The 13,059-nt window shown below is 46.5% G+C and overlaps 1 protein-coding gene and 1 long non-coding RNA gene across 4 annotated transcripts in view; one reads left to right on the forward strand and one right to left on the reverse strand.

Moving 5' to 3' along the window:
• Positions 1-7,250, reverse strand: part of LOC129528991 (uncharacterized) — an 85,206-nt gene extending 77,956 nt beyond the window's left edge. Inside the window, exon 1 of the long non-coding RNA XR_008674355.2 lies at positions 7,106-7,250. This is a non-coding gene — a long non-coding RNA (uncharacterized lncRNA). The remainder of the gene's footprint in view (positions 1-7,105) is intronic.
• PSMF1 (proteasome inhibitor subunit 1) overlaps positions 2,829-13,059 on the forward strand; it is a 53,338-nt gene continuing 43,107 nt past the window's right edge. The window contains exons 1-3 of one of the 3 annotated variants that reach the window (XM_019017223.4): positions 2,842-2,984; positions 6,388-6,500; positions 7,475-7,624. In XM_019017223.4, coding sequence (XP_018872768.3) covers positions 6,459-6,500; positions 7,475-7,624 — 192 coding nt within the window. In that variant the 5' untranslated portion in view covers positions 2,842-2,984; positions 6,388-6,458. Of the gene's footprint in view, positions 2,985-6,387; positions 6,501-7,474; positions 7,625-13,059 lie in introns of all 3 variants that reach the window. The other 2 variants (XM_063702362.1, XM_004061657.4) reach the window with 2 other exon arrangements.

Below are 13,059 nucleotides of genomic sequence, written 5' to 3' on the forward strand. Positions count from 1 at the left end.
AGCGGGCATACAGGGAGGTGTTTGGATCATGGGAGTGGATTCCTCATGAATGGCTTGGTGTCCTCCCCATGGTAATGAGTGAGTTCTCACTCTATTAGTTCATGTGAGAGCTGGTTATTTAAAGGATCCTGGCACCTCTTCCTTGCTCCCTCCCCTTCTCTTTCTCCATATGACATGCATTCTTCCCCTTTGCCTTCCACCATGATTGAAAGCTTCCTAGGCCTCACCAGAATCCAAGCAGATACTGGTGTCATGCTAGACAGCCTGCAGTGCCTTTCTTTAGAAATTACCCAGTCCCAGGTATTCCTTTATAGCAATGCAAAATGGACTAACACACCTCAGCTAGAGGCTGGAGAGATTAACTGCCAAGGCACATGAGGAAATTTTTTGGAGACATGTAAACATGCTATATCTTGGTCATGGTGGTTACACTGGTCTATACATTAGGCAAAACTCATGAAGTATACAACTAAAACGGGTGATTTTATTGTATGTAAATTATATCTCAATAAAGATGAATTTTTAAAAATCCTTTCTTTCTGGAAATACCTAGAGAATATGGTGGTTATAAGACTGTGTACATTTGTCAAAACTCAGAATTATACACTAAAAAGGGGGAGTTGTACAATCTATATATTTTTGGCCAGGCATGGTGGCTCATGCCTGTAATCCCAACACTTTGGGAGGCCAAGGCAGGTGAATCACTTGAGGCCAGGAGTTCGAGACCAGCCTGGCCAACATGGTGAAACCCCATCTCTACTAAAAATACAAAAATTAGCTTGGCCTGGTGGTGCGTGCCTGTAATCCCAGCTACTTGGGAGGCTGAGGCAGGAGAATCTCTTGAACCCAGGAGGCGGAGGTTGCAGTGAGTCGAGATCGTGCTACTGTACTCTAGCCTGGGTGATAGAGCAACACTCTGTCTCAAAAAAAAATCATATATATTTTTTCATTGAAGAATGAATCAGGGAAATAATAATTTTTACTGATTATCATGTGGTTATTGCTGAAAATAATTTCATAGATGAGGAGGGAGGTGTTAAAAAGTGATCTGCTTCATTGACATCCTCATACTTCCTGATTTCAAAACTTACTACAAAGCTACATCATCAAAACATTATGGTACTGGCATAAAGACAGACATACAGACCAATGGAACAGAATAGAGAGCCCAGAAATGAACCTTCACATGTATGGCCAAATGATTTTCAACAAAGACACCAAGACCACTCAATAGGGAAAGAACAGCCTTTTCAACCAATGATGCTGGGGAAACTGGATATTCATATAAAAAGAATGAAGCTGGACCTCTCCTTCACACCACACATAAAAAATGAACTCAAGATGCACCAAAGACCTGAATGTAAGACCTAAAAATATAAAACTCTTGGAAGAAAATGTAGGGCAAATTCTTCACAACTCTGGATTTGGCCGTGATTTCTTGGATGTGACATCAAAGGCACAGGCAACAAAAGGAAAATCAGGCAAATTGAACTTTATGAAAATTAAAAGCTTTTGTGCATCAATAGACACTATCAACAGAGTAAAAGGCAATTCACAAAAAGGCAGAAAATATTTACAAATCGTATATCTGATAAGGGAATAATATCCAAAATATACAGAGAACACCTAAAATTGAACAACAAAAACCCAACAGCTCAGTTAAAAAATGGGTAAAGGACTTGAACAAACATTCTCCTAAGTCATACAAATGGCCAATAAGTACATCAAAAGTTGCTCAGCATCCCTAATCATTAGGGAAGTGCAAACCAGAATTATAATAAGATACCACTGGCTGGGCATGGTAGCTCACGGTTGTAATCCCAGCACTTGGGAGGCTGAGACGGGTGGATTGCTTGAGCTCAGGAGTTTAAGACCAGCCTTGGCAACATGGCGAAACCCCATCTCTATTTAAAAAATAAAAGATACCACCTCACACTCATTAGAATGGCTAAATGGCTACTATGAAAACAAAACAAAACAAACATAAAATAACAAGTGTTGCTGAGAAGGTGGACAAATTGGAACGCTTGTGCACCGTTGGTGGGAAGGTAAAATGGTGCAGCCTCCGTGGAAAACAGTGTGGTTAATATCGCTAAACTGTAGACCTAAAGTGATTACGATGATCAATTTTATGCTATGTGTATTTTACCACAATAAAAAACTTCAAAAAATTAACAGAGTTACAAAAAAAAATTATCTTTTTTTTTTTTTTTTTTTTTTTGAGACGGAGTCTCACTCTGTCGCCCAGGCTAGAGTGCAGCGGCATGATCTCGGCTCACTGCAAGCTCCGCCTCCTGGGTTCACACCATTCTCCTGCCTCAGCTGCCCGAGCAGCTGGGACTACAGGTGCCTGCCACCACGGCTGGCTAATTTTTTTGTATTTTTAGTAGAGACACGGTTTCACCGTGTTAGCTAGGATGGTCTCGATCTCCTGACCTTGTGATCCGCCCGCCTCCCAAAGTGCTGGGATTACAGGCATGAGCCACTGTGCCCGGCCTAAAAATTATCATTTTTTTAAAAAAAAGAGATATCTCCTATGGGTGTCAAATATGCTAGGTACCCCACTGACAAGGGGAATGGGAAGTTGGGAAGTCTTGGATATCAGCTACTTGGTAGAAACAAAGAACAATATTAATCATAGAGGGCTTCCTGGAGGAGGTGATACGGTTGGGCTGATGCTAGGCCAAAGAAGAATTACAGTAGTGAATGATTTCGCCTCAGTGCCCATCTAGGCGCTGCCCCTTGGTTCAGTTCTTCATGGTTTCCAGGGAGGCAGGGAGCTTGGAATACCCACATTGCTGTCACTTGGCAACCAGGAACTGGTGGCTGCAGCCACCAGCCAAGTTCTTTCCATCATCCTGGGCCCTCACCTCTGGCATGGGCTCTTGGTAGTGGGGGCCCAGACAGGGAGGCACCCACCACCTGCTTCCCTTCTCAGCCACCCACAGCCCTTATAGGGCAGAATGGGACTCTTGCTGATGTAGGTAAGTCCACAGAAAGTGCTGGATGGATCAGGGGCAACACACACACACACACACACACACACACACACACACCAGCCCCAGGAGTTCCTCCCATTTGTTCCCATCCCTGGAGGACCCTGGGGTTCAGGACAGGTGGAACATAGTCCTGGCCTTCAGGGGATTCACGGCCTAGTGCAAGAGATAGAGCTCACCTCATTCTTTCAATACACTGATGCCAGTGCCTATTCCATGCTGGCTGCTGGGTTACATACTTTCTTCTTCTTCTTTTTTTTTTTTTTTTTTGAGACGGAGTCTCGCTCTGTCGCCCAGGCTGGAGTGCAGTGGCGCGATCTCGGCTTACTGCAAGCTCCGCCTCCTGGGTTCACGCCATTCTCCTGCCTCAGCCGCCCGAGTAGCTGGGACTATAGGCGCCTGCCACCACGCCCGGCTAATTTTTTGTATTTTTAGTAGAGACGGGGTTTCACTGTGTTAGCCAGGATGGTCTCGATCTCCTGACCTCGTGATCCGCCCGCCTCAGCCTCCCAAAGTGCTGGGATTACAGGCGTGAGCCACCGCGCCCGGCCTGGGTTACGGACTTTCTAAGGCGTGGCTCACCCCCGGTCAGGGGTGTGGGAGGACATAGCAGATCGCACTACAACACCCTAGTCACCCTTCAGCAGTCACCTCTAGACGCAAAGACTGCTTTCTCTAAATTATGCAACTCTGTGCCTGAGGGCCTTCCAGGACCCCAGAAGCAGCTCTCAGCCTGCGGCAGATGCCCTCAAATGCAATAGCTCTGAGACATGCCCCACACTGCCTCCCAGAGTTCCCGGGTAGGAGTGCGGTCCAGTTGCCGGTAGAGGTAACTGGCTTCATCACACTCCCTCTGCTGGCTCCCTTTCCTTCCTGTCTCACTTCCCTACTCCACTGCCCCCACCGCTATTTCCTGGAATCAGCTCCCAAATAAACCACTCAAATCCGTGTCTCACCACGGGCTTCTGAGAGAATACATGTTAAGACAGGGATGATGGTGTAGAAGAGGGAACCAGTGTTCTGTAAGATGCCAGCTACAACCAACTGTATGCAAAGCAGTGTTGAACCAAGGGGTGGGGGTGACGGAGCTGTCTGCCCTGGTGCAGACAAGGAGTGGGTACATTTGCTGTAAAAGACGTAAAAGCAGTAATAAAACAGACCAAAAGCCAGTCCACTTTTTACTATCATCATGTACCAGCAATTTGAATCAACTTCAATGATAAAATTCTCCACCTGACTAAGGCTGATAGCTCTCACTGTCCCATGCCCACCCCTTGATAGCCCACTGATGCCAAGCACACTGAGGAAAGTGCAATTAATCATGGGCAAAGAGAAGAGGGAAACCTCACTCAGGAGGCAACATTGACCTTGTAATCCCACAGAGCTAGCTGCATTCCACCATGCCTTTGCACATACTGTTTCCTTTTACTGGAACACCTTTTGATCCTTAATCCACTTTTTTTTTTTTTTTTGAGACAGTCTCTCTTTATCACCCAGGCTATAGTGCAGTGGCTTGATCTCGGCTCACTGCAACCTCTACGTCCCAGGTTCAAGCGATTCTCCTGCCTCAGCCTCCCGAATAGGTGGTATTACAGGTGCCTGCCACCACTCCTGGCTAATTTTTGTATTTTTAGTAGAGACAGGGTTTCACCATGTTGGCCAGGCTGGTCTTGAACTCCTGACCTCGTGATCCACCTGCCTCAGCCTCCCAAAGTGCTGGGATTACAGGTGTGAGCCACCGTGCCTGGCCAGTGCTTTTTTTTTTTTTTTAAACACTAGACAGTGAGCTCTATAGGGACAGAAACCTGTTCATCTGTGTCTGGCCCACAGTAGGCATTTAGGAATGGGCTGCCACTAAGTAGGCACCTTAAGTGGACACCCTGCACTATGGTTCATGGCAGCCCAGCCTATGAAAGTTTATTGACGGAATGAATCTGTAGAAATTTTCCATAACTGGATAAGGGCATTACAAACAGAAGGGACAGAGCAAGCAAAAGCAGGGAAGACTGAAAGTGCAGAACTTCTCAGTAGAAAGGGCAAATAGCTTTATGCCACAGGCAGTACATCTCAGAGAGGAGTTCCACAGCCACTAGCTTTAGTGTCACCCAGAATGTAGTCAACATACATGCACTCTTCCTCAGACCTTCTCATCCAGAATCTTTGCAGAAGGGGTTCAAGAATCTGGTTGTCTCAAGGAAACTTTAGGAACACAAAATTTGGAGAGGCACAGGGCCAGCTGACAAAGGGAGTGATGGACTATAAAAAGGTAAGAGTGCCCTGATTGGGTTGGGGCTAGGCCAAGAATTCATTCCTTCATTCAGTATTCATTCTGTCTTTCAATAAGTATAGATTGATCCCAGAAGGCACTCAGGTACATATGTGCACAAGGTAGATACGCTCCCTGTTCCTTTGTCACAGTCTAGTGGAAAGACAGTCATTAAATAAGCAAAGAAATAAACACCTAACATAGTTTCAGGTTACGATTAATGCTTTGCAGGAAAAAAAAAAAAAGCCAGAGAGGGATTAAAGACGGGAGAAGGTTATTTTGGATGGAATGGTCTGGGAAGCCCTCTGTTGAGGATGGTAGCAGTGAGGGATGGAGCCACTTGAAATGAAGAAGCAAGACATGCAGATATCTGGGAAAAGAGCATTCCAGGAAGAGGAACGCAAAGGCCTAAACAGAACACATGAAACAGGGAAACTGGCTGGGAAGCTACTGCAATAGTCTAAGTGTGAGATGCTGGAGGATCAGACCAGAGTGGAAGCAGTGAAGGTGATGGGAAGTGGTCAGATTCATAATATATTTTGAGAGTGGAGTCAACTAGCTTTGCTGTTGGACCAGATGTAGATGTGAGAGAAGAGGGGGAGCCAAGGTTATTGCAGGTATAAAGGGGATGAGAGGACAGTTGAAGGAGATTGAATCAGAGAGGTACAGGGCTGGCAGGGCTGGGGCAGGAGATGGTAGACCACATGCAGGTTCCTGCAGACCATGGGGAGGACTTTACTTTTCCATTGAGTGTGACGATTTTGAGCCAACGGATGTGATCTGACTTTTCTTTTTTTTTTTTTTTTTTCTTTTTTGAGACAGAGGATCGCTCTGTTGCCCAGGCTGAAGTGCAATGGTGCGATCTTGGCTCACTGCAACCTCCACCTCCACCTCCCGGGTTCGATTGATTCTCATGCCTCAGCCTCCCGAGTACCTGGGACTAAAGGCGTGCGCCACCACACCCAGCTAATTTTTGTATTTTTAGTAGAGACAGGGTTTCACCATGTTGGCCAGGCTGGTCTCAAACTCCTGACCTCAAGTGATCCACCTGCCTCGGCCTCCCAAAGTGCTGGGATTACAGGCATGAGCCGCCACACCTGGCCGATCTGACTTGTTTTCTAACAGAATCTCTCTGGTTGCGGAGTGCAGTACAGACTAGAGACAGACAGGAATGGAATGGGGCAGTTCTGAGGCTGATGCCAGGCATCCAAGTGAAAGATGACAGGAGCTTGAACCAGGTTAGTGACTGGGATGGGGAAACTAAATTTATTTGGGTAAAAACAATACGTGGATTTCATGAAACTTGTTGAAGTAATGGGTGGTAAAAATCATAAAGGGGGTAGGCAAATAAATGATTGAAATTTGGTAGTGGGTCAGGAGCTTCAGCTCTGCGGGCAGCAGTTGTGTCTCCTTGGAGAAGTGGTTTCAACTCTGAGCCGTTTTGTCATCTGCAAAATGGGGATAATAACGGTCCATACTTCACAGAGTTGTTGAGAAGGTGATGTAAAGGTTTTAGCGCACAATGTAGCACACAATAAACACTTAATAAATGTTATCTTAGAAGCCAGACTGCCAGGTTCCCATAACCATTTCAGCCGTTCACCGGCTGGCTGTTGTCATCTTGGTCAAATTATCCCTCTGTGCCTCAGTTTCCTCATCTGTGCAATGAGGCACATTAATCGTTAATATCAACTGCATAGAGTTGGGTTGTCAAGATTAAATAAATGAATACAAGTAAAACATTTAGAATAATGTGGACGGTAGCAAGCACTGCGAACGTGTTAACGATTATTAAGAATGTATTTTAGCCACATTTCCCAGCCCCTTCCCCGGCCTAGCATACCCCATTTTGTGGATGGGAAGTCTGCCTCTCAGCAAGGTGGCCTCTTGGAGGACGCTGTGCCCGCGTCAGGCGACCCTGTCGACTGCTGCGAAGACCCGGCTTCCGGCTTTGAGGGGCCTCGCCCCGCTCGCACTCCCTGGCGGAACCTTTTGGTGCTGCGCTCGCGTTGCCAGCCCGGCGCGCCTCACGCAGTTGCGCCCGCTGGGGGGACTACTTCCGGCTTCCCCGCCCCGCCCCGTCCCCGGGCGTCTCCATTTTGGTCTCAGGTGTGGACTCGGCAAGAACCAGCGCAAGAGGGAAGCGGAGTTATAGCTACCCCGGCCGCGGAGCCGGCTGACTGCACTACCCCCGCCCCCTTCTTTCCTCCAGACGCCGAAGTCGCGGGCGCTCATGGCGGGCCTGGAGGTACTGTTCGCATCGGCAGCGCCGGCCATCACCTGCACGCAGGACGCGCTCGTCTGCTTCTTGCATTGGGAAGTGGTGACACACGGCTACTACGGCTTGGGTGTCGGTGACCAGGTACGCCACGGAGCCGGCCAGGGTGGAGGAGGGAACTGTCTTCTGCCCAAACTCAGAGTACCGGAGGCCTGGTCCAGAGCGCCCGATTTCCCCGCCTCTCCCAATGCAGGGCCTGGGGCACATGGCAGCGTTGGTAAAACCTGCGGGTCGGAGGTTGCTCACCTGCCCCATCCCAGCCCAGAGTCCCTCACAGCACAGCTGGCACAACATGATTTGTAAACTCAAGGGCAGACACTCGCTTCAACACAGCTTGGCAGCCTCTCAGGCCAGGACTGTGTGGACCTAGCATTCCATAGAATGGAAAAGAATCTAGACAGGAGTTTAGCTCCCCAGAGCACTTCTCACCCACCTGATCCCCACTGAACTCCTTACCACCCAGCCTCGGGGTGAGGGGACTGACTCAGTTCCGCCCTCATACCACACTAGAGCCTCCACCAAACATCTGGATCCAAGCACAGGTACAGGAGTGAGCTTTGACCTACTCAGCCCCAGGCCAGGGCCCTTTTTTCACCCGTTAGCATGGGCCCAGAGAGTTCACACGCCTTTCACCCTTTACTGAAGGGCCCAGCATAGACCACTCGCTACTGCCATCCCCAACTCAAGCTCTAGGAAACAGTCACCCCCAGAGTCGTACACACATACACTCTGGGTGTGAGGGTCATATAAGATTTTCTCCTCATAGTTGTCCCCATAGGGCCAGCCCCTCTTCTCCCATCCCCAGGCTCCACCTCTTACAGCTAGGGACGTCGTTGTCATCCCCACAGAGTTCTAGGATTGCTGGACCCAACCCACCTCACTAATTCTTTGCTCTAGCATCCTTCTTTCTTTCCTGTCTCTTCCCTGTGACCCTCATCCCCCACATCCACATCATCCTAGACATCTGCTTCCTGGGAGAAGTGGGCCTGCCTCCATGCCTGCCCCTCACTGTCACTGTTCTCTCACTCTCAGAACCAAGACTAGCCATGGGAAACAGACCACCCCACCTATTGCATCTTGCAATGAGATTTCACCCTTCCTCTCCTTTTTGACTGCTTCAGTTCTCAACTCCTCTAATCATTTTTTTTAGCTTCTCAAATAGAGTCTTAATTCTCCTCTCCTGACATAGCTTTAGGGACCTCTCTTCAAACTTGCTTTATACATTCTGAGCACTTAGACAAGTATCCCCTTTCCCCCACCCCTCACTGCTGTCCCTATTCCTCTCTGTCTCTTAGAACTAAAGATCAAGACCACGATACCCCTCTCACACTTTACCCACTCCAGCAGGAATCAGAACACAAGAACCGTCAGGGATTTCTGGCTCTTTTTTTCCCCAGACCTCAATTATCTCACTGGGACCCCAGGTACACACTCAGGATCCCCATTCCCACCTCCAAACTCACACATACTTCATCTCTCAAATGGGCTCTAAGACTGGAGACGAGGATGGAAAAGAACAGCTAGCCTTTCACACACACATACCTGGAAGCAGGAACCATTTCACCTTCCCGAACACATCTGTCCCTGACCTTTCTCTTTGTGCTGCTCTTCATTCCACATACCTTCAAAATGTCTTTCAGCATTTCAGACCTTGGGACCAGGTAGAGACAGCACCCCCATTTCAGCGTCAGGCCCCTCTTTCAATGCATAGTTCCCCTAAGAGAAATCTTGTCTCCCCACTTGTCTTACTCCAGCTTTTTAATCTTAAGCAGCTCTTCACTTGCCCCAGTCATTTTATTTCAACTTTTCCTAGATTCTTCAAAGAAGCTGGTATGTGGGATGGTGCAGGGGACAGTGGGGCTGAGAAGAGGAGTAAGATTTGATTTTGACCTGGGATCTCCTCCACTGGCCCTCAGCTCCCCCTGCCCTTTGTCTTGTCCTTCAGACGGAACAGCTCTGCTTTGCACTCTGTCCCTCCTCATGTACCTCACTCCCCTTACCTACTTCTAGCTAGCTACTTCTACTCTGCCACACTGTCAGAACCCCATCCACCTCTGCTGAGGAACTTGTTCTAGAGGGTGTGTCTGATACCCTTCTCTTCTTGCCATTCCACAAATAAATATCAATCACTGTGGATCTGCTCCTACATTTCTTACCCTCACTCATGCTGTCTGAATCACTTTGACAGTTTAGGGACGTGAGTTCACATAAGTCGATACCTTCTAGCTGGCATTACCACCTTGCCATACACTCAAGGCTCCAAAATTTTCAGATGAAATGTACAGAAAGAATACAATCTCATTTTAATACTGTTTTTTTTTTTTTTTTTAAAAAAAGGTCCTTGACCAATTCCCCAAGGTCCATCTAATTTTTCTCTGTTCATGGTGCTATTCGTTGAGCTGCTGCAGGCCAGAAAAAGATGCTGGTTTCAGACATCTTTGGGGAGGCCCAGGAGCCTGGGGAATGAGGTTTTTGTAAGGCATTGCCACCTTTCCTCTATCTACCCCAGCACTAAATCTTGCATGCCCCCGAAGGAATGAGTGTTTGGATTGCAAACTAGAGTGTGGTGTATTTTTGCTTCTCTCTGCCTTTTCTCCTTGATTGCCATTGGGGCTCAGGTTGCACTTGTCCTTCTGTCGCTTCTGCTGAGTCTACTTTCGTTCAGAGTGGAAACTGGAGAGGCATCTTTCCTATTAGTTTATTTAAAAAGAGGTTTAATTTTTCAGCCTGGGGCCAGCCAACTCAGCTGACTCAATTGTGTTTTCCAAGTTCAGAGGATATTTGTGTTGCCTCTCCAGCCATCTGCTGTTTCCACCCTTCTGGGGGTGATAAGAAGGAGAGGAAGGTCCCAAGAGTGTGTGCTTGACTATACAAGTTGACAGTTAAATGGAAAGCTAGATTGTCTGCTTTCTCTTAGGTTTTGCCTCCTCTGTTACAGGGGAATTGTGTACATAAAACTTGATTAGAAAATCAGTGCAGCCACTGGCTTCAACAAAAATCCAGTACTTGAATTTGGATTTCTTTCTTGAAGTCAGAACCACTCCTCACAAGAACTTTACAGCTTTGTCAAGTGGTTTAGGTGCCAAGGGGATAGGTAAGGGATGACTTAGGTGGTTATCGACATAAGTTAGAGAATTTTGTTTTCTGTTGTGGGAAATCTAAGGATTATGATGAAAGAGAGAAAATGCCCAAAATGATCTGTTTAAGTTTCTTTGGGTGAATTTTAGTTCAGAGGCATTGGGGCAAATTCATGGCCATTAAAGAATGCTTCCAGTGCCAGGATTTTGCCTAAGAAGACAATTACCTTTATTCTCTTAGGGCCAGTCTTGTGGACCTGGCTGGGAAAAACCTTCTCTAGCCATAGCCTGGGCAATCAGGAGCTCTGAATTCCAAGCACAGCCCTACACCTGACTTGCTGAGACCTTGGGCAGCTCTCTGACCATCTCAGGCCGTAGAGTTTTCTTTTCTTTTTCTTTTTCTTTTCTTTTTAATCCGAGATGTCTCACTCTGTCACTCAGGCTGGAGTGCAGTGGTGCTATCTTGGCTCACTGCAACCTCTGCCTCCTGGGTTCCGGCAATTCTGCCCCAGCATCCTCAGTAGCTGGGATTACAGGTCCCCGCCACCATGCCTGGCTAATTTTTTTTGTATTTTTAGTAGAGACGGGGTTTCACCATGTTTGCCAGGCTGGTCTCAAACTCCTGACTTCAAGTGATCTGCCTGCCTCTGCCTCCCAAAGGGCTGGGATTACAGGCACGAGCCACCGCACTCAGCCTCAGGCCTTTGATTTTTCATCAGAGGAAGTTAAACCACGTGACTGTGTACTTAGGCTACTTTCCAACTGTGGCTTTCTGGGACTCTTGATATTTGATGTCAGGGTTTACAGGGCAGTTGCAGACCATGTTTGGCCTGATATCACCAGGGTCTGTCCTCTGTTTACTGGGGAACATCAGTTGCACTGCAGTTAGAGACATCAGTTTCACCTGACTTCAGGGATTTTCTGTAACCCTGGAAGCCAAAGGTGATGGGGTGGTGAGCAGACCAAATTGTTTATATTCCAAGAGAGAACTCTGGTGGATTGAATGCTGTACATGGAGGATATAATATAAATTTAAAGGCCTTTGCCAGAGCAAAGATGAGGATGTCATCAAATTCCTGGCTTCCGAAGTAAACAAATCCACGACACTAAACACTAAACATATTCGGGAAATTTACCCAGTTTGGGGTGAGGGGATAGTTTCTTTTTCTCAGAAGAATGGTTTGATTAGTTTTACTTTTCTTTTTCCTCACTCTCATTTCTACGCTTCAGGCCTATGAATTTCATTGTCATCCAGCCAGGTTTTAAACCATGACAGTTGCGGCATCCTGAATTTTATTTGGGATCTCTTTCCCCAGAGGATTTCTGAACACCAGGGGTGACGAAACAGGAGAGGCCGGCAATTCTCAATGTGTGGTCTCCCCTTGTCCTTGGTGTGTGAAGTTTTGCTTTGCTGGACCTTTGTCTTTTCCATTTTCTTCATCTCCGGTCCCACTCCCTCCCGCTGTATTCTCATGACTACAGATCTTCCCAGTCCACCTGCCCCATGGTGAGCAATATAAATATACATCCATGAAAAAAGATTATAGCATTTTTTTGTGCTTTTTAAAATTTTTACATAAGTGGTACTGGAATGTAAACCTCATTTTTTGGGGAACTTTTCTTTAAATCATATTTTTTCTTTTATATATAATACGATCATTAGATCTGGTTTATTCCTTCTGACTGCTATATAGTATTCCACTGTAAGCATATTTTGCATTTTATCTCCACTTTTGCTACCTTAGCCAAGGCGATAATGAAGATCCTTTGTTATGTACCCTGTGCACAGGGTTTCTTCTGGGAGTAGGGATTTTGGATCATAGGATACTGGCTCACCTAATTGCACTAAAAACTGCCAGATTGCTCCCCGAAGGGGCTGTACAAGTTTAAATGCCCACCAGCAGGGACTGGAGGTTCCCATTCTCCCCACACCTACACAGACATCTGGCAAAAAATAGAAAACTGGGTAATAACAGTCCGAATCATATAACTTAGTGTCTCTTTATTTCAGTTCTGCTTCTCTGATTGCTAGTAAAATTGAATAACTCTTTAGACACTATTAGCCGCTCTTTTTCTTGTTCATATCTTTTGCCACTTTTTGGAGTTCCCAATTGTTATTGTTCATTTTCCAGGCATTCCCTTTAGGTAGAGGTTATTAATTTCTTTCCTTTGCAGCCATGGCAAATGTCTCTTCCTAGCCTGTGGCTCCTTATTAATTTAGTAGTGTCTCTGTAGACCAGAAGCTTTCAATCATGGACAGTGTTAAAGGCAGCATTTTCTTTTATGGATTTTGTTTAAGAAATCTTCCCCACCTAGAAATCACTATATTATTTTTCCTGTAGAAATAATTTGAGAACTATTTCTCAAACTTTAGTATGGAAAGTCTTAGGATTTTTAAAAAAGAAAAGAGGAAGACATCACAACTCACAATAAAAGATGTAT

Source organism: Gorilla gorilla, chromosome 21 (assembly GCF_029281585.2).
Source record: "Gorilla gorilla gorilla isolate KB3781 chromosome 21, NHGRI_mGorGor1-v2.1_pri, whole genome shotgun sequence".
In the NCBI taxonomy this organism is placed as follows: Eukaryota; Metazoa; Chordata; class Mammalia; order Primates; family Hominidae; genus Gorilla; species Gorilla gorilla.